The sequence below is a fragment of the Colletotrichum costaricense genome (assembly GCF_030867565.1).
Source record: "Colletotrichum costaricense strain IMI 309622 chromosome Unknown Scaffold_23.1, whole genome shotgun sequence".
Classification (NCBI taxonomy): Eukaryota; Fungi; Ascomycota; class Sordariomycetes; order Glomerellales; family Glomerellaceae; genus Colletotrichum; species Colletotrichum costaricense.
In genome coordinates, this window is record NW_026848252.1 from 253,285 (window position 1) to 272,786 (window position 19,502).

Here is a 19,502-nt window from a genome sequence, read left to right on the forward strand (position 1 = left end):
AGCAAGGATGCAAATCCATGTGAACAATGGCTTTGAGTTTGAGCTCACGAGAACAAGGACATCGAGATACACATTGAGAATAATAAAACCATGAATCAAACTGAAGAACCCCCAAACTGAATGAAAGTGGCCACCCAGAACAATCAGGATCACTAATTAAGATGAGATGACTCTCTAAGTGACGGTAGAAGTCATAATAACAAGAGTTGGTCAAAGCAATGGGAGACTTCAGGTGATGGTCAATTGCCATTCTGTATTATGGTATAATCAATGATGGTAGGTAGTAAGTACCTCAGGGTGAGTAGTATCGATCGCTCTATCAATGTCGATGGTGTAAGCTCCAGAAATCCTCAACGCCTCTTTGGTGAAAAATCCAGATAAATGAGAGACCATGTTTAAAAAACAAAAGTCAAACCAGAAACGAGTAATTCCAACTTTTAAATCTCCCCCCTCCTCTCAGTAACTCCCCATTGTATTATGCATTACACACGTTGTTTAAGCACAACTGCTACTCCAACTCGTCTGGCAACCCACAGCGGCATAACAAGCCGGGTTCGTGATAAGCAGGAGCTTACTGCTAGCGCAGACATTGAGCACCGTACAGCAGAAGCCGTCACCACATTTGGCATTGGCAGCCGAACCACAGGCCGCGCCGATGGTGCTGACCGTCTTGACGGTGGATGCTGCCGCGGATGTGGCCGCGGGTGTTGCGGCGGTAGTACCGGACCCGGAAGAAGTATCTGTGAAAGTTTAACCTAATTAGCCAAAAACAAAATTCGTATTAGCAAGGTCATATAAGCCAAAGTGGTAATTTACTCACCACAGGTACCGTATCCAGACTGGCAACCCGTGCCGCAGAAAGCAGACGTGCTACCGCAGTATCCGTACGCCGAGCAGCAGTTGCCAAATGTCGAGCCGGCGCATGTCGAGCCGCCGTTCGTGGAGCCGCAGTTACCGTTGAGCGAGACGGCGACGTTGGCGCCCGTGCCGGAGCACTTGCCGAAGCCGGACTGGCAGCCCGTGTCGCAGTGAGCGGTGGTGTTACCGCAGTAGTTGTAGGGAGAGCAGCAGTCGCCAAAGTTGGAGCCGAGGCAGTTGTAACCGTTTGTGCCGGCACACTCGCCGTTCTTGGAGATGTTTGTGTTTGTCGCGGCGGCGGCGTTGGCGGTCGTGCTGCCGCCTGCGACACCGGAGGAGGCCGGGGTCGCTGCGGAGGAGGAGCCTGCGGCGGCGCCTGAGCTCGAAGCGGCGGTCGTGCCGTTGCAGGAGCCGTAGCCTGGTTGGCAGCCTGTGCCGCAGTGGGCATCGGTGGTACCGCAGTAGTTGTAGACGGAGCAGCATGTGCCGAAGGTGCTTCCCGTGCAGGACTTGCCGGCCGCGGCACCGCATGAGCCGTCGGTGGAAACGAGGGAGGTGCTGGGGAGGACGGCGGAGGCGGAGGACGTGCCGCTGGCGGAGGCTGAGCCGGAGCTGCTGGCCGCACCGGAAGAGCTGGCGCCGCTCGAAGAGGAGCTGCCGGAAGCGGATGAAGTGCTGTTGCAGGTGCCGAAGGCGGACTGGCAGCCTGTTCCGCAGTGTGCGGCGGTGCTACCGCAGTAGTTGTAGACGGAGCAGCAGTTACCGAAGGTCGAGCCGAAGCACTGCTTTCCGCTGGCGGCACCGCAGTCGCCGCCGGTGGAAATGGGAAGCGTCGAGGTGGACGAGGCGGCGGAGCTGGAGGCGGACGCTGTGCCGGTGCCTGAGGAAGAACCTGAGGACGAGCGAGTATTAGACGATGATGATGATCCGCTGCGAGTGGACGAGCTGGAGGTGCCGGTACGAGATGAACTGCTGCTAGTACCCGTGCGAGACGAGCTGCTGCTGGTACCAGTGCGGGAGCTGGAGCTCGATGTGCCGGTACGAGAAGAGCTGCCGCTGCTGCTGGTGCCGCTGCGGGTGGAGGAGGAAGAAGAGGTCCTACCTGATGAGGTGCCACTGCTCGAAGAAGAAGTAGTGTTGGATGCTGAGCTTCCGCAGGTGCCGTACTTGGACTGGCAGCTCGTGCCGCAGTAGACGGAGGTGGAACCGCACCATCCGGCGCCGGAGCAGCAGTTACCGTAGGCGGAGCCCTGGCAGGTGAAGCCGACGGTGGAACCGCACTGGCCGTTGGTGGAGACGGCTGTCGAAGTGGAGGTCGCGGACGAGGTGCGGGTGGACGAAGACGTCTTGGTCGAGCTGGACGAGCTGGAGGTGCTGGAGCAGACCTTTGAGCTGACCGGGGTGATCTTGAAGTTGTAGGCCGGGACGGCGCCGCGGTACCAGTTCTCTGGGGGGTCGCCGAGGCAGGTACCGACGGTGACGGCGTTCCAGCCGTTGGCGACGACGGAGTCGAGAATGTGGTTTGTCAGCGTCGTGGCAATGTACTGGTGGATGTCGTGCTCGATGTGCAGGTAGCTGCCGTTGCAAGGCGTGCGAGCCTGCATGGCTTGATCCCAAAGATTCACACTGAATCCGATCTGGTCGGCCGTGGTGTGGAGGTAGCCCTGAGTGTCAAGGTCGAAGTAGGTGATGTGATAGCCCAGGTCGGCCATCTGTCCCTGGCACTCGGCTCCGCAGATGGAATAGGGCGGACGCATGTAGGTAGGGAAGAAGCCGAGAATGTCCATGAAGGCAATCTCATTGTAGACCATCTGGTTCTTGCGCTGGGCCAGCGTCATCTGATCCAGGTTCTCGTGGGACCATGTATGGCTGGCAACCTGGTGACCATCTGCAATCATTCGCTGGAAGGAGGTCAGAATAGATAAATCACAAGTGTGGCTAAGAAGCTTACTGTAATGACATCGCGGTAGTTGACATTGATCATGCCCTTGCCGATATTGTTGCCCGTGATGAACCAAGTAGCGACAGCACCGTGAGCCTTGAAAGCGTCCAACATGGCAGCGGTGTAGATGTAAGGACCATCGTCGTATGTGATGGCAACATCGCCCTGGTTGACGCAGGCGTAGATGCCAACGCCGCCATAGGGAATGTCACCGTTCTTTGGCCTTGCATAGTCTGAGGTATCCGGACCATTGGGCTTCTCGTTGCCATCACATGCAGGACCGTAGTTGATTTGGCAATCGGGGGACGCGCAGTATTCCTCAGACTGACCGCACCATCTAATCGTATTGTTAATCAAGAACCGTTGATAGGCGATGTAGCCGCAACATACCCAGAGGCTGAACAGCAGTATCCATCCGCACATCTGCCATATGATCCTCCACACTGCGAGTTGTCTCCCAACGGAATTGATGACGTCTGGCGAGGGCTGAGTTTCACGCGGTCCGCGCGTGGCTTGTTGGCTACCGTAGGCGGGTTCCAGGGCTCGAAAGCATTCCGTCTCTGTCTCAGCTCGTCGATATCGCGAAGACGAGGCAATACCAAGTTGGGGTGAGGAACTTCATCCTCGTCGTGAGCATGAGCTGCTTGTAGCCCTGCAAGAGTGGCTAGTACAACAGGAGTCCAACGCATGATGACTCAAGTTATTACTGGAAAAATTGGAAAAGATATTACTAAGAGACCCGGTGATTATGTTGGTGTAAGTCGTAATAGTCGACTACTCTCAAATGATTGTCTTCAAGGAAAACAAACAAACTCGAAAACAACCTAAGAGATAAATGAGTGCTCTTAGGCTTTCTGTATTAGGATACTGAAGCACCTTGATAGAGGGATACCGAGAAAGAATAAACATCATGAGGAACCCGTGCGGTACCCAGTGTTATATACAGGGGAGACGAAAGACCGGGGGGAGGCGTTCATGTTCGATGTCGCAGTAGAAAACGGCAGCAGTGACATTCTCCATGAGAGACTTCTCGCATAGCCCAGATTTGGCGATGACCGCAAAAAGACACACACCAACACCACTTACACGCCCGCGCCCCACACCCCTCCCACCCCCATCCCCATCCGACTGGGAGGACCGAGCAATACCACAATGGAAATTGGAGGATCGCGAGGGCTAGCTTGGGAGCAGGTCTACCGGGTACGGGAAAGTTAGCGTGGCGTCGAAAGGGACCCTCCCCTCCAAGCTCGCGCCGTCCGGGACGGGTAGCAAAGAGAACCACATCATGGATTCAATGGAATCGGTAAGAATGGGCAAAGAAAGAGAGATAGAGAACGGCAATGACGCGCGCTTGTTCCTCGATTCACTCCGCACATCGTCCCACACATTTTTTCCTTGCCTAGCTATACAGAAAGGTCCATCTGGCGCCAAGATGGCACCAGTTCGGGGCCGATAAAAAAGATTTGATGGGCAAGGTTGTTAGGGTGAGACCATGCCGAAGACAGCGAAGAAAACCGACAAGAAGGACAAACGGATAGAGGTCATGATCGAACCGACGTAAAGGTACGGATTAACGAGAGAGAGAGGCGAGATGGGCGGAAAGGTCGAAGGCGAGACCACAAGTCACAGTCAGCACACTCCACGAGAGCAACGCGGTCATGGCGGGGCTAGCAGACGGAACAAGCCACCGGTTGCGACTTTGACGGACCGCCGAGCAGATGTGGGACGCCGTAGCAACGCCAAGTGGCTTGACGGAGACGCACCGACGGGAATACCTATACCTCACTCTATCGCTCCATCACCCATGGGCTTCTACCTCGAGTTGTGTGATGGTCCGATGGATTATGGGAAAGAATGCTACGCTGCGGGCAAACATCTTTGGATCACAGATCCGAGGACCACAGCCTAACCCAGATCTCGCCAGGCGAAAAAAGAAAGTCAGCCAGGACCGGTACGGATAAGAACAGAGACAAGCCCTGCCGCTCCTGGGAAAGCCGGGGTGGCGCTTTTTTCGCTTCGGAGAACCGATCTCGTGCGTGCGTGTGCGTGCTTGTTGTATGTATGCGTGTGGTCTTTGGCTGGTTTGTGTGAACGAAATCGAGAAAAAGTTAGATGTAAGACATGCACCCGTTCCAATTCCACGCCCATTCCATCCCATGATTTCAGGGTCGAGAACGTCCACAGGCTGTGGGAAGAGGCATGGCTAGCAGGGGGGCTCTAGTTCGAAGACGGCCTCGGTGCCTGACAGTAGCGTCTTCGGACGAACTGGGCCAAGACAAGAAACTTGGGTTCTTCGCTCTCACAAGATCAGAGAGGAAAATAGAAATTTTGGACGGATGCGGACGGGGCAGGACGGGTTCCCGGCCGATCCCATCTTTCATTCCTTCCATAGCCTCCATGCTGAGCCTCTCCCTCACCCTCCACTCTCTTCTTTCTCTCCTAGCGCAAGGTAGTACTCATCTACTCTTTCGGTCTCTGCGAATAGTAGACAAGCCTACGCTCGTAAAACCCTTGGCTTCTCCGAGGAGAGAGAGAGAGAGAGGGTGAGGGTGAGAGCACTGCAACGTGGGGAAACCTAGACCCTTGGCATTGCTGCACCACCGCAGGTGAGCCCGTCCCCCCTGATACATGACCATCTTGACCATTTTGGTAACTTCTTGGCCAGGCCTTTGCCAGGTTTTGGTGGAGTTTTCTCCTTGTAATCTAGTATCTAGCCCATCTGGCCCCAAAGTGTGTCCCATTGTGTGGTTCAAGCTCCTTTCACTGACACTCTGACCTCGAGGCCATGTGCTCTTGGCATTGACAGCTTGCCCCCCCTAAATACATTAGCAGCTCGAAGAATGAGCGTGGTAGTACTTAATGCAGAGCACGGAAGCATGTAAGCATAGAATACTAGAGTAGAGCACTACCTAGGTAGGTAAGCCATATACTTTAGGTCAGAACAGACGCATAGAGACGATCCGGCAGCTTGGTATCACAAGCAAAGCTTTGACAATCATGGACAATTGTAGATGAAGAAACTTTGAACATCATCTAAACTCGACGCCGCCGGACGGAAGCGAACAAAGCCTTGCAGATGCAGCATGCAGGAAGATCAAGTCAATCGTGCACATCCCCACCACAAGACATCGTACATCGTCACTGGACCAGATCGATCCGAGCCCGAAAGTTTGCTTCCAAGTTAATCCCCAGAATCGGGAACCAGCGGTGCCAGCCGAGCCCAGGTGAACCACGGGCGTGGGACTGGGTAAGGTAGAATAGTCATCGGCTGGTGCGTTTGTGTAGCATATCACGGAGACACTGCTTCTCGGATCGTGTGATGGTCCACTCGCAAGCAGATTTGTTGTGCTAATGAAATTTCATTTGATTGCTGTCTTGTACCCAACAGCATTCCACATCAGCTTCATGATCTGCGCTGACTGACGTGCCGACATTCCGGCTGCGACTTTGTTGGATAAGGTTGGGCTGTTCATAACTCCAGTACGCCCCGACGCCACACCCCTCCCCCTCCGGAATTGGTATACCTATCAAGTCCATTATCGGACCATTCGTTGTTCTTACAGGTGACGTCGTTGGAAAAGGCAAGTAGGTCTTCTCCGCATGGCTGTTTGCGGTATTCTCGGTCATCGCCAAACGCCACAACCCTACGATACGGGCTGTCCTCCGTTCATCTGGCCATGGACTTTGCCTTCAACTCGCTCTTCGCCACAACAGCTCGAACGCCCTCTTCTCAGCATTGCTTGTTATCGTACCGAACTAGATGCTCAACGTCCTCAAACTATGAGGCTCGGCACGCCGAGAGCCGAGAGTTGATTGTCAGTTCAGGTTGCCGAGACCCGTTAGGAACCCGGACACGCTTTTGGTGGTGTACACCAGTCTTCTCATCGGTCGACTATTAGGCTTAGGCGTTCTGAGCCTTCTCGGCGGCCTTTGCTTGCGCTGCAGCAGCCATCGCCTTGGCCTTTGCGTCGGCATCATCGGCATTTGCTGAGCTGGACCCTGAGGCGCCACTGCCGCCAGCACCGTAGTCGAGTTTGAGCATGTCGTCTTCGCTGAGGAGCTCATCGATATCTGCCTTGGTGACTCCTGCGCCCTGCTCAGCTTTCTTGCGCTCTTCTTCGGCTTGTCTTTGCTTCTCTTCTTCGCCTTCCTTTTTCCGGCGCTCTTCCTCTTCTTCCTGCTTCTTGGCAGCTTCTTCGGCTTGCTTCTTGGCCTCTTCAGCGGCTTTTTCTTTCTCTTCGTCCGTTGGGCCGATGCTGCCTTCTTTGTTGTCGCCCTCGCAGCGCTCGCGCTCCAACTTCATATCCATGATCAAGCTGAGCTCAGGGCAGTAGTCGAAAATCTTTTTCCGTTGCGTGGGATTCTTCCACACCTTGTCGGAAATTCCCTGACCCCCATCCTTGACGTGATATCCCATGGGCTTCTCCATGTAGACGTCTTCCACAGCCAGAACACCCTTTCTGCCGTGGGCTACCTTTTCGCCCTGCATGACCCAGAGTCGCTTCCCGTACCATTCGTCCTCGGCTTCCGTGTCATTGTATCTCTCCTGAAATTGCAACACTCTCTTGATGGACGAGACTCGTCGAAGAGAGAGTCCGCCATTGCCGGAGAAGCGATCATCAGGGGTCCTGGGAGCGGGGGTTAGCAAGGGATGAGGGCCGCGAGGGAGAACTTTCGAGGGGGACCTACTTGGGTGCGCCAGCCCAACTCCAGTCGAGCCACTCGTTGAGACTGGTCGGTGAGTTAGAGCAGAGGATACTGTCGGATTCGAACTTGAGGATCCATTCCACGCCGGGGAGGAATTCTTCGTAAAAGCGAATGTCGGTCAACAGGCGAAAGACGTGTTCCTTGGTGTCAATCTCCCACGGCTCAGGGAGGACCATCAAGTCGAGCTTCCCGATAACCTGCTGGTGCTTGATGCCGTAGCTTCGGGCGACGCTGACAACGCTCTTGTTGGAGCCGATGAATAGGAATCTCCAATCGGGAGGCACCACCGAGGTCATGTGCAATAGCTGGGGTACGAGATGCGGAATAGGGCGCGGCTCGATGATCACTGCTAACTTGGATGCATTGTAGTTGGATCTCGGGTCTTTGCTCAGGTCGGGTTTCCAGTCAACCTTGATCTTGGGCATCTTCTGACGAGCCTCATCCAATCTCGACTTGAACTCGGCCTTGATCATAGGCTTGTAGCTCGGCAAGAGATGAGCAAACCACCATCTGCAAACGTGGTCAGCATGTCATTCGCCAGTGAGTCTTCAGGTAAGTTTGCGACGGGAAAGACGAACGTAATGGCCAGCGACGCAACTAGCAAAAGTCGTGTCTTCGTGATGGCGAATACGCCGGAAGAACCGTTCGTGGCCCCCATGTCGCCAAAATGTGAACGTCCAGGAACGGCGCAGCAAGAGCAGGGCGCAAACGAGAGAATGGGACGGCGTCAGGGACGGTGTCGCAGTGATGGATTAGAATCGGTTGTAAAAAGGAATCGAGGCAATCGGAAGCTGGAAATTCGAGAATTCTCTGACTTGACTGAAAGTTGCTGGTTAGAGGCGCGTCATGTCGACCACGTGTTGAAACCGCCGAGACAGAATGCCAATATGGACTTGGTTTCGTGTGTTGCGGCCGTTGTGGACAGGCGGAACTCTTGGTAGTGATTCAGCTTTCCAAGGGCGCTGGCGAGGAATTCTCAGGGACTCAAGACTCGGCCGGTGTGGTTGGTCTTGGAGTTGAGGTGCAGTTCAGTAAGCAGCAGCAAGAAGAGACAAGTGTCTTCCGTGGTCCAAGGGAGAGAAGAGAGGCTGCGAGGGAAAAACGAAAAACGAAATACAAGGGGTTCGCGGGCCGCTCGATAGTCCAGAGATAGAGAGGACGGCGAAGTTTGTTAGATGACGAATCGCGTCTGCAGGCTTGCGGAACGGCGCTCACTGGTGGCAGTGGGTGGTGGTTCACTACTATGTACATAGAGCAAGAGTCGAATGTCACCGAAATCCCACTCTTTCTACTAGGTGACTAGGTGACTAGGTGCAGGGTCCTGGAATGGATGCCGGGAAAGAGGGGGGAAACCTGGCTTCAATCAACCGATCCCAATGTCGATAGACGGTCGACCGCCCGCTGGAAGCAGAGGCTGGAAGCAGAAGCTGGAGCCAAAAGTGAGAGAGTTAGAGAGACGCTTGGCGGAAGATGTGGGAGGAAGTGGGGTCCTTACCTTACGCAGTAGCCTGTAGGTACCTATCCGTACGGATAGACTGAGGTGATAGAATTCGACGAGAGGTCAAGCCTGAGGTTGAAGTTACCTTGCCGCAGTCTGCAAGGCAAGCCCACACTGGAACAGCCAGCACATGGGCGCAGGGAGACGACGGAAGGTACAAGTGACGGGCAGGTACTCGGATGTACCATCTTCTACACGTCGACCTCCACTTCCATTTCCCATTTCCTTCTTCTTTGGGTGGTGGCATGCAGCCAGTGGAGGCAGGGAAGGGCTCCTCCCGCTAGACCCACATTGCCTGGGTTCCTCCCTTCCATTTGCACTGGAAGTCTGAAGTCCCGAAGTCAACCACACGATCTGGGAGAGACTGCACAGCTCCTTCCTCCTTTCTTCTTCACTGGCAACTGCAAGCTGCCATTCGGTCTCGTCTTCCGGCCGAGATGCTCGTCGTCTCGAACACGACAAGGTTCAAAGTGCATTACCGCCATCAACCCAACATATACGCAGTAGGTATCAACCTTGACTGCATCCATCCTACCATTGGGTTCTTTCGCCATCAAGGAGAGCTTCATCTCGTGTAGCACCTGTTCGCCAATCCTACCACCTATCGCCCAAACTTCTGCCGTGCTGAGAACCATCATTACTCGACTACACTGCATACCAAACAGCTAACCCCCATCTTCTGGCGCACGGCTCTCTGATAACTCCAGATGACGTACGGATACAGACGGCATGCCCGTCAGCGACAAGATCATTTCCGAGCACGCTGTCAGTCTTTGATTACTTGCAAAGAACGACCATGCTGTCACCCAGCCCAACGTACAATTTGATTACCAGATTGCGCAGGTTTATTATTTCCGCGATGTGGGGAAAAGGAACGCCGTGGTCAGCACTCGGGAGTGAGAGCGATATTTCTTCTTCTCGAGAGAACTGAGTCTCTTTTTTAATGAGTCGCCTCGTCCAAGACTCATTTGCGCCCGCCCCGCCCCTCGCGTTCCTCGCGTGCGACAACAAGAATGCGACCGCACAAGACAATTGTGTCAGGTGTAATATGAAAGTTGAACCTTGAAAACGAAGCCTATTTCATTCTCTTCGTTCTTGCTTGGACAAGGCTAGCCCCAAGTCCAAGTAAGCCCTGAGGATGCTCAGCAGGGACCATGGACCGAGCCCTGCATTGGGCTGTGCCGCTACAGACTTGAGAAAGCTTCCATGTTTGTCGGCAATAGGCAATCATAGGGATACTGCTTACAGGCTGACAGGGCATCGTACATGCATGCGTGCGGCGAAGCGGCGGAAAGCAGCACAGTCGCTCGCTTATCCACAACCTCTCGTCTCTAGTCTCTCACAGAATGTCACTGGTCCCAGTCCGATTGTCGTGCATGTGAGGAACAAGTTGACTGTGGCGGGTTAAGCTGACTGCCACCAGTACTATTGTAGGTATCACGGTGCATCCGTACGAGCACTGTACGCCGTTCCAACCGTTAACATGCTTTCGTTGCAGCAAAGTTTAAGTGGAAGTCAGTCGTCGTATCGATGCTTTTCGAAACTTGAGACATGGGGCTTGCGCGGTCTCCCTTGTGCGCCCTTACATAATATTCTCCGTGGCGAGGAGTTGAGATTAAATCGACGTTGGACGGTTGAATTCGGAAAGAGACTATCACGGAATCACCACTTGGTGCGAGGCTGCCCCTTTGCGACAGTTCGCTTGGCCATGAACTGGTTATTCACTAGCAACTGATCCGAAGCTGGCCTGCCTGCCTGCTTGGGTGCTACGGTATACTCTACAGCGTACCGACTACCGTCCCATTGGGCGCCTTGGGTCCAACCCTGGTCTTTAATGCAGCCGGATTATGGGTGTCACGGCCGGCGATACCGAGAGACCGGCTCGGGGTGGTGATTGTTGGTTGCGCTGCACGAAATAGCTGGGCATGGTACCCCCTAGGTTGGGGTCGCTTTGTTCGGGCATGGGGAACTCTTGGCTGGGATGAGGCTGTAAATATCCTCGAGCTCGGTTCTTGAATCAGGGCATCCGTAACATCATGGGACGAAAGTGCCCGTTTGTCCCGATTTTCTCATGGGTATGGAGTTCAGAGTACAGTTTAGCCGCTTCATTCTCGTGAGGGAAAGCTGACGCTGACTTGCGACTTGCTGTGGCGCTTCGTATCCAAGTATCGTCCTCGCTATTACATGCAGGTTAGAATGGGAGGGAGGGACGATGGTGGCGTGACGTTCCGTGTCCGTCCCTCCAGATTGCCTCTTGGGATGGAGAAAAGAGGGATGTATCGGTATATGTGTACTCATGGCCGGGCGAGCGCCTGATGGTGTGGCCTGGAGACAGACAGACTGACAGCTGGACGATCAGGCTCCCTGATTGCTTGCCAGGATTACCAGTCGCCATCGCCATCGCTATCGCACCCGACCATCGAATCGAACGTGCCCGGTGGAGGTGAGAGAAGGGAAAAGGTACTTGCAGGTACATGCCGGATACTCGACCCAAATTAGACACTGCAACAGTGGCTGGCTGCATTGCGCGGTTTGACGAGGGCTGGGCTACGGACGGCGACGTGGGCAGCAAGGGAAGCCGGCAAGATTCATCGACGCGGCCACCGGGGGGGGGCTCCAATGTTGCTTTTGGAGACGCTGGCCCCAAAGCAGCTCACTAGAACACCTCATTGGCTTCCCTTTGCTTGAAACTTCCACGACCCAGGGCCTGGCCTGTTGATTGGAATCCGCTGCCACATCTCTCCCAAAGGTCTCCAGTTTCTCGCGCTGGTCTTTTCTTCCCGTCCGGCCCCGGGCTGGCGTGGACACCTGCCAAGGAAAGGGGGAGAAAGGGTCCGGAGGAGTGGAGGGAAAGTGAATGAGCATGGAAGCAGCAGGCTACCTTACACTAGAGTCTACACTAGAGCAACAAGCAGCCTTCGCCCTGGGGATTGAAGGCAAAGGCAAGGGGCGTCCTGTCTTTTCATCAGATAATTCCATCCGTCCCTCGTTGCGTCCTTAGTCGCTGTCGAGGGAGGAGCTGCCACACACCGTATCACTATTCGTACCTTCCTCAGGGTAGTGGTGCATGTGTAAATCGTACCTTCCCATAGTTCCCCATCACTCCTTCCCTTCATCCTCTTGTCTTTTTCTTGTTTCCTCCCTCTCTCTCTCTCCTCTCCCCTTCACTTCTGAACCTCACATCTTCTGTTCAACGCACCCACCGAATTCACCATTCGGGCTACGACCAGTCGACCGCGCGAGTAGCTCGTCTATTCGACAAGAGTCAGCTGCTGTCGTCGTCGTCACCAGCCGCAGGACCGGACATGCCTTAATTCCCCTGCAACGCTACCGACGCATCCACGCCATCGACACTTGCGTAATCTCTGTGGACCGGACGGATCTGCGACTCGCGAGTAAACGCCCGCTCTCGAAGCCGCTCCAGGCTTGAGTAGCCTCTGCGACTTGAAATCTCCCTGAAATCGCTTTTCACTACAACCGCTCTCTGTCTCCATCTTCAACGCCCACCTAGGCCTTTTCTGCCATTTCGTGGCCTTCTCGTCCCAACCATGGCCTCGCTACCGCGGCCTGCTGTCAGCGGCGAGAAGAGCATGACAGACGTCTGGCAGCATACCAAGGCCCTGCTTCTCTCGGTTTGGGCCTTGACGAGCCGCCGCATGAGAGTCTTTGGCGCTTTCGTCCTCTTCCTGTAAGCCAATGACCCCAGAAACTCCTGCTTGGCTCCTTGTAATGTTGGCTCGTACTGACCGTATCGTATTAGTGGTTTCTCAATATGGCTATCGCTGCCCACCCTCAAGACGATGACCGTACCGCAAATCTCCCTTGAATACGCACATTCACCCTATAACCATTCCAAAGTCGCTCTTCTCGTCGAGAACCGCGCCAACCCGATTCTTGCGCCATTGATGCTGCACTTCATTTCCGTAGTGCCTCCCGACTGGCGCTTTCGCTTCATGGGCTCTGTTGAGTCCGTCAAGTCTATCAACTCGTCCGTTGCGATTCGTGAACAAGTCGCCGCCGGCAAGCTCGACCTGACGTACATTCCCTCCAACATGAGCACGGCTGGTCAGGAGATGATTAGTCGGTTCTTGACCAACCTGTGGCTGTACGAGACCGTCCTGCAGCCTGCCGAGTGGCTCCTCGTATTCCAGACCGACAGCATTCTCTGCGCCAACAGTAAGCAGAACATCAACGACTACCTCGAGTATGATTGGATTGGAGCCCCTTGGAACCCTGGCGGCAGGTGGGGTGGCAACGGTGGCCTCTCCATCCGTCGTGTCAGCGCCATGATTGATATCCTCCGAAACCAGAAGCGTGTTGACGGATCTGAACCTGAGGATGTCTGGCTCGCTGAGCGCCTTGCTCACCGACCCGGAAGCAAGGTCGCTAACGGAACTGTATCATTGACGTTCAGCGGTGAGATGCACTCGGGCGAAGGCACAAAGATCAACAAAGGAGGAGCGAACGCGACACTCGAGGCTGCGGCAGAGGGTGAACTTGTCTCAGGCATTGACGATTACCGCGAGGGCTTTTACGAGCCCATGGGCTATCACACCGGTGGTAGTGGTATCTGGCTGCACAGCGCCATCTGGGGTACTCCAGCTCTACGAAAACACATTTGGGATTACTGTCCCGAGGTCAAGCTTACGCTGGCTATGGACGCAGCCAAATACGTTCCCGGTAATTGTAAGGCCAAGTGGAAGAGAGGCCTTGATGGTGTTGAGGAGCTTGAGACGGAAAGCGATGGCGGAGAGAATGAAGAAGGCGCGACGGATCCGCAATACCCATTTGGCTCAGAGACCATTGATGGAAAGGAGTACCCGAACTTGCCGCCTAGCCTGATGGCATGGTGATAGCTCTCCAGCTGTCAAGAAGCCCTCTCATCGCAGCATCAATGCATCGCGATGGATCTGGGACGACATAACGGCACTGCCGTAAAGTCTGTTACATTACAGGAACTTGGTAGCATAGGATTTGGCTTGGCGTTTGGAGGTCACCTTGGTCCTGCAGGGAAATGGAACCAGATAGCTCAAGAAATGAGTCATGTAAGGCATAGGTCATTAACTTTGAACGAACCGTTGAGACAACTGCAACCGTGCGGTGGACAAGTGAATTCCGAAGTGTGCCGCCTGCCGGAGCATAGTTGCGTTAATTATCGATACTCATTGCTTCCTATGCCTTGAGTCTGTCAAATGACCCCCACGTCTGAAGCTTTGTGGCAAGGCACTCTACTTGAATTATGAGAGACGCAGTTTCAAACTTTCTTTGAGGTACGATCCCTGCAGGATGCGACTGCTCACTGCAATTAGACAAATGCAGTAAATACGCTGTGCGGCTTCCGCACAGAGTAGAGAAACGAGTAAGACGACGGATCATTACGGATACACATTGGTCTACTAATTATGTTGAAACTTGGGAATGTGAGAATGTTCATTCGAGTTTGATCAAATTCGTTATCCACACGCCATCTTGAGTCTGCCTCGGGCGGTGAGACGCCTACTCGAATGGAATACTGTGTTCCCGTCTCTCGAGTTCACCTTGAGCTTTTTCACGCTTTGAGTTTTTCGAGCTTTTCCGGGGCGTTTTCCCAGGGCTGCGGAGAAGTGGTTACGGCAAGTCACACGCGCACATACATCTACACATTACGGGAGTCCCTACAGAGGAGAGTTCGCAGGTGGCCCACGCGCATGGCACGGCCCGCATACCGGTCCTGCAAGCCACCTCAAGACAGACAGACGCCTCTGGAATGCTTCTGTAAAGGTATGGACAGAGTCAGAGGACGACCCGACTTCTTGACTTTGCTGTTTTGTTTGTTTGCTTATTTGCTTGAACAAGCGTAAATCCGGCTTATTCTACCGTCCAGGAAAAGCGGTGGACGAAAGGGTCTGGGGGGTCCTCGTTTTTCTGCTAGGCAGGAACAAAGTGTGACATGTGAGGATTGGAAGGATGACCTGGTGCACCTAGTTGACGTGGGGAAGAGCGGCAGCGGTTGAGAAGCTCGAGCAGGACGGTTCGTTTGTACGTATACGTAAGTGTGCCACGAAGATATCGACTCTAGTGTCGGGAGATAGTTTTGGGAGACTTCACAATTACCCGTCAGGTTTGACTCGACAATGATAGATACCAAGCCGACGGCAATCAAAACCACACGAAAAGACCCAGGCCAGGATAGAAACGTAGTTATATAATTATTACTCAGAGCACGTAACCACCGCTTCCGAGACATTGCCACTCGCGCACGCCGGTGCTCTCCTCCAGCTCGACGCACCACCACAGCACCTCCTTCGCCTTGTTTACCTGCCCACTCTCCTCGTGAGCCCGGGCCAGCGCGAACCAAGCCTCTGCGTTATTCCACGCGCTGCCGAGCTTCGTCAGGGAAGACAGGAGACCGTACGCGCGGTCTCGAGCGGCGAGGCGGTCAATGGTCGGCACCGAGGTCGCCTTGTACGGCGCCGGCAGCTTGTCGTCCGACTCGGACCTCTCTACCGACTTGACCGACGATGCCGTCGTCGCGGATTGGTGACCGCTTGTCTTGCCGGCGGGGCCTACGCCCAACCCGCCGGAGCCCAGACCCAGTGGTTCTGACGGGAGACCGTGCTGGGGGACCGCAATCTTTGGGAGATTGGGTGGCGGCAGCGAAAGGCTAGAGACGTTCTCCGGCACACTGAGTGTGGGAATGGCCGGCGGTGGCAGGACTTTCTCGCTGTAAATGTCGAGCAAAATATCGGACAGGCCGACGATGGCTGCTGGGTGATTGGGGTAATGGGTGAGTGCCATCTCGAAGTCTGACCGGGCCAAGTAGGGTGCGCCCTTTGCCAAAGAAAGATAGCCGAGCTATACAAGTTGTCAGTTGAGTCAATTTGCACATGATCAAGCCTATAGCTCACCTCCGCCCAAACGTCTCCGAGCAGCTCGTCGACGCCCTTCTTCTCGGCCCAGCTGTTGCCCCTCATTGACAGAGAGCCCGTAGGATCCTTGGCTACTTCAGCCTCGAGTATCCCTACAAGCTTCTGCGCTTCTGAGATGGCTCCCTTGCTGTCCTCAAACATGTTGGCTCGACGATAGAATCCCGCAATCATTAACCACACCTTGACCAGCAGCACAGCTCGTTGCCTCCGCTCCATGTCCTGGGGGAAGTGGATCAGCGGCAACGGGTTTGATATGGTGTAAGTGCCACTGGCAGAGATTTCGGAGAAATTTGTTGATCGTGATTTCTGGGAGGTGTAAGACTCCAAGTGATGGAGTGAACGTCCTCGTGAAACAGAAGATGCCATTGAAGCCTGACGGTTGCCTGTGAGAGGGAAGAACTCGGACTGCTGCAGTTCGTCGGCTGGGGTGAAGAAGACCTCTCCGTCAACCACCGTCGGTCCGTGTGGATTGGTGCCTGCGCTACTGACACTTGCTGTCCTCTTGCGACCGCTGCTGCTATCTCGCTTGCGCAAGCTGTGTCTTTTGCCCGACTCACTTCTCGATCGGCGCGTCAGACTGGAAAGACGCCGCGTTCGCGTCTCTGTTGGTGATCCGTTCTCTTGGGTGACTTGTATTGTCGGGGCTGCAACGCTGGCTTGTGTTTGTGAGGTCTGGGGGCGGGAAGGCGTGACTGTTTTCTCCGTTTCGGCTATACTGGGTTGCCGCGTTCGTGTAGAGCCGAAGAAGCTTCCCTTTATACTTCTCAGCGTGCCAGCCGAGCTCTTTGGCACCTGCATTGTGTCAACAGCCTTGGGTGGTTGCAAAGTTGGCTTGGCCTCGAGGCTTCCGAATAGCCTTGTGAAGAGAGACAGTAGCTCAGGGCAGGCGTTAACGGCAATGTCTGGTCCTTCAAGCAACTCAATGATGGCGATTTGTGTCATCTTGGCCTCGAGGACACTCTCCTTTTCGGTATCATCCATGTCGTCCACTACTCCCTTCCGTTCATTCGCAATCTTTTCGTCCTGAGCTTCGGCCTCGTTAAGGTGTTCGCTCTTGAAGTGGATATCCTGTCTTCCGAATAGGACTGAGGGGTCGCCAAACTGCTCGAAAGCTCCATCGCAAGCCTTGGCTGCCATGTTGTAATCCTGTCTTGCGCTCAATAAGAGTGCCAAAAGATGCCATAGCGGAATCAGAGAACGCTCCTGCCAGTACGCGCCGTGGTATAGATCTTGCTCTTCGTCAGCAGACTTGTTGGAGATGAGTGCCGTCTTGACAATGTCAATCGCCGGGGTCAAATCTCGACGCTCGGCGAGTAACAGGCCAAGAGCAAAAAGACTGCGAACATCCCGAGTACGACCGAGTTCCGGAGACAAGGATTTCCTTAAGCATCTGATCGCCTTTGTCTGAATCTCAGTTCGAGATGCCGCGTCGTATGTTGTTCTTGACCACTGGGCTTGGGAAAGGCCGATTGCCTGCCAAGACAATGCAATCAGGTGAGGCCGAATCTTGGGATGAAGGGTAGTCGCTTCGTCCTCTTCCGGAACAGTGTTCTCACTTTCAATGCCATTTCTCAGCTGCGGTAGCCTGGATAACCAGTCCTCTAGCTCATTGCCAATAACACGGGCTTTATCGATGGCTTCTCTTCCACCGTAGCGGCAAAGCGCCAAGATGCATTGTGACATGGTTTCAAGAACAGTGCCGTCGTCGTCGAGGTTGGACTCCAAGTGGCCGGTTTTGTCCACCCTGGCCTTGCCGTGTCTGACAAGATCGAGGTATGAGTCAAAGGCCTTGAAGGCCAGGTCGAACTCCGCCACAGCCAGGTGAACAGTGAAGAGACATCGTAGGATTGCGGTTGAGTGGTACGTCTTGGTCGCTGCGGCATACAGAGTGTCGAGAACACCTCTGCTGAGGCTCTCGCGACCACCCTGACCTAGGTCCTTTTCGGCCCAACCGCGACCACAAAGAATGGACCAATTCCTGACAACAGCCTTGATAAAGGATTCGACTTCTTCTCTCGTCTCGTCGGCACGGGGAAAGCTGGTTTCGCTAATGAGGAGCGCCTCGTAAGCAGCCTCGGTCTTCTTCAGCTCGATCCTCAGCTGGTTTCGCGTGGATGAAGCCTCGTTTGTGATTTTGCCGAGGAATCCTGTTGGGAATGGGATGTCAAGCTCGATGATCGTTGACAACGCCAAATAGTACTCGAGCCACACCTGTCGTCTCGGCACCGAGCCCCTGTAACCATACCCCCCCGTGACCGGCCCTGTCATCGACTCCCAGTACCTAGCCCAAGATCGGAAGCAGGCGACCGAGTTAGGGTCTGCAAGTGACCTCTCGTTCGAACGGAGGGCGTCGCTTTGAAGCACACAGTACTCAGTCAGAAACAGTTCAGACCAGACTTTGAATTGCTTGTGGGCGGTTCGTGAACTCGGAGCCATGGATACGGATGGCAGTACGGAATCGAAAACGGAGAGAGCTTCGGCTGTCTTTTGGGTACGGGCAAGGCAGTTCGCCTTGATGACGGCGGCCTTCAAAGCGCTGATATTGGTCCATTCCGACTTATCGGCGGTGCCCAGTTCCTCCTCAATGTTCCGAGGTAGCTTGACCGCTGCCTGATCGACCTCTCCAACCACCCAATGCAACAGTCCGGCGCAGACTTGAGCCTGAAATTTGTCTTCTGGGTGACTTGTTTCCCCGTCTATGGCGGCCTGAAGCTTTGATTGAACGTTATCGGCATCGAGATCTTTGGCGGACACAGAGGTGGAAGGTCGTCCGGCACCAGAAGGGTCGGTGGCTTTTGCGATGGCGCATTCCGTCTCGGCGGCCAAAGTCAGACCTAGAGGGGACTCGGTATCAGTAAGGAGGGTATCGCGGCGTTTGCGTGTTTGTTTCGAGGCAACGGACAGGCTCGGTCAGGCGCATGTTTCCTGATTTTGCGTACGAACTCGGGGACGGCGCTCCAATTGCCCTCGCACCGGGCATCATCAAGGGCCTTGATGTAGTGGGCGGCCTTGTTCGGATCGGGCTACGAAGAGGGAAGAAGAAACACTCAGTCAGCTCCAAGGTCTCGACGTCATTTGGGGCCAAAGCCAGGGGATGTTTAGACAGCAGCCCCTGGAGACCTAGAGAAGGGACAAGGAAGCACTCACAGCCATTTCGCGATACTGAAGCCTGTGCCAGTGATGGGACAGAAGTGCAAAGCAATCCTACTAGCAGCGCATTTGAGCCCGCTGCATTGTTTTGTTGAAGATATCCTAGGGGGTAGGGTGGGTTGGCGATGTTCGGTACCCAAGAATGGCTTAATTAGGAGAAGGCACGTTGCGTAAGTGATTGGAGCGATGCTATGGACACGCCCGCTTGTTTGGCAGTGCGACTGCCACCAAAGCCCAGGAAATCAAGGTACTGCGCAAGGTAGGTACGTTGACCGGCAGAAAAGTCGTTGCTGCAGCACAAGCTTGTGAACAGAAGAGCAGGACAGAGCACCAAATCCCACCAACACCAGCACAATCAGGTCCCTTAATTGACATTTTGGGGAGCACGGGCCAGTCGGCCACCGGGCGGTGTCCTGGCCCAGCTACTTCTTCCAGGATG

At 54.6% G+C, this 19,502-nt stretch overlaps 5 protein-coding genes across 5 annotated transcripts; 2 read left to right on the plus strand and 3 right to left on the minus strand.

The window, feature by feature from the left end:
- Positions 1-495: 495 nt before the first annotated feature.
- On the minus strand, positions 496-3,489 carry CCOS01_15223 (chitin recognition protein; the record flags this gene model as incomplete). The annotated part of the gene is made up of 4 exons (XM_060463365.1): positions 496-740; positions 821-2,759; positions 2,810-3,137; positions 3,191-3,489. The coding sequence occupies 4 exons, from the start codon at positions 3,487-3,489 to the stop codon at positions 496-498; spliced, it is 2,811 nt and encodes a 936-aa protein (XP_060305968.1).
- Positions 3,490-6,701: 3,212 nt separating this feature from the next.
- On the minus strand, positions 6,702-8,165 carry CCOS01_15224 (uncharacterized protein; the record flags this gene model as incomplete). Its single annotated transcript, XM_060463366.1, has 3 exons — positions 6,702-7,428; positions 7,490-8,017; positions 8,086-8,165. The coding sequence occupies 3 exons, from the start codon at positions 8,163-8,165 to the stop codon at positions 6,702-6,704; spliced, it is 1,335 nt and encodes a 444-aa protein (XP_060305969.1).
- A 3,024-nt stretch (positions 8,166-11,189) lies between these two features.
- CCOS01_15225 (uncharacterized protein) lies at positions 11,190-11,665 on the plus strand (the record flags this gene model as incomplete). The annotated part of the gene is made up of 3 exons (XM_060463367.1): positions 11,190-11,235; positions 11,365-11,448; positions 11,517-11,665. The coding sequence occupies 3 exons, from the start codon at positions 11,190-11,192 to the stop codon at positions 11,663-11,665; spliced, it is 279 nt and encodes a 92-aa protein (XP_060305970.1).
- Positions 11,666-12,553: 888 nt separating this feature from the next.
- Positions 12,554-13,858, plus strand: CCOS01_15226 (uncharacterized protein; the record flags this gene model as incomplete). Its single annotated transcript, XM_060463368.1, has 2 exons — positions 12,554-12,693; positions 12,766-13,858. The coding sequence occupies 2 exons, from the start codon at positions 12,554-12,556 to the stop codon at positions 13,856-13,858; spliced, it is 1,233 nt and encodes a 410-aa protein (XP_060305971.1).
- A 1,342-nt stretch (positions 13,859-15,200) lies between these two features.
- On the minus strand, positions 15,201-19,066 carry CCOS01_15227 (filamentation protein; the record flags this gene model as incomplete). The annotated part of the gene is made up of 4 exons (XM_060463369.1): positions 15,201-15,839; positions 15,893-18,747; positions 18,816-18,936; positions 19,061-19,066. The coding sequence occupies 4 exons, from the start codon at positions 19,064-19,066 to the stop codon at positions 15,201-15,203; spliced, it is 3,621 nt and encodes a 1,206-aa protein (XP_060305972.1).
- Between the last annotated feature and the right edge of the window lie 436 nt (positions 19,067-19,502).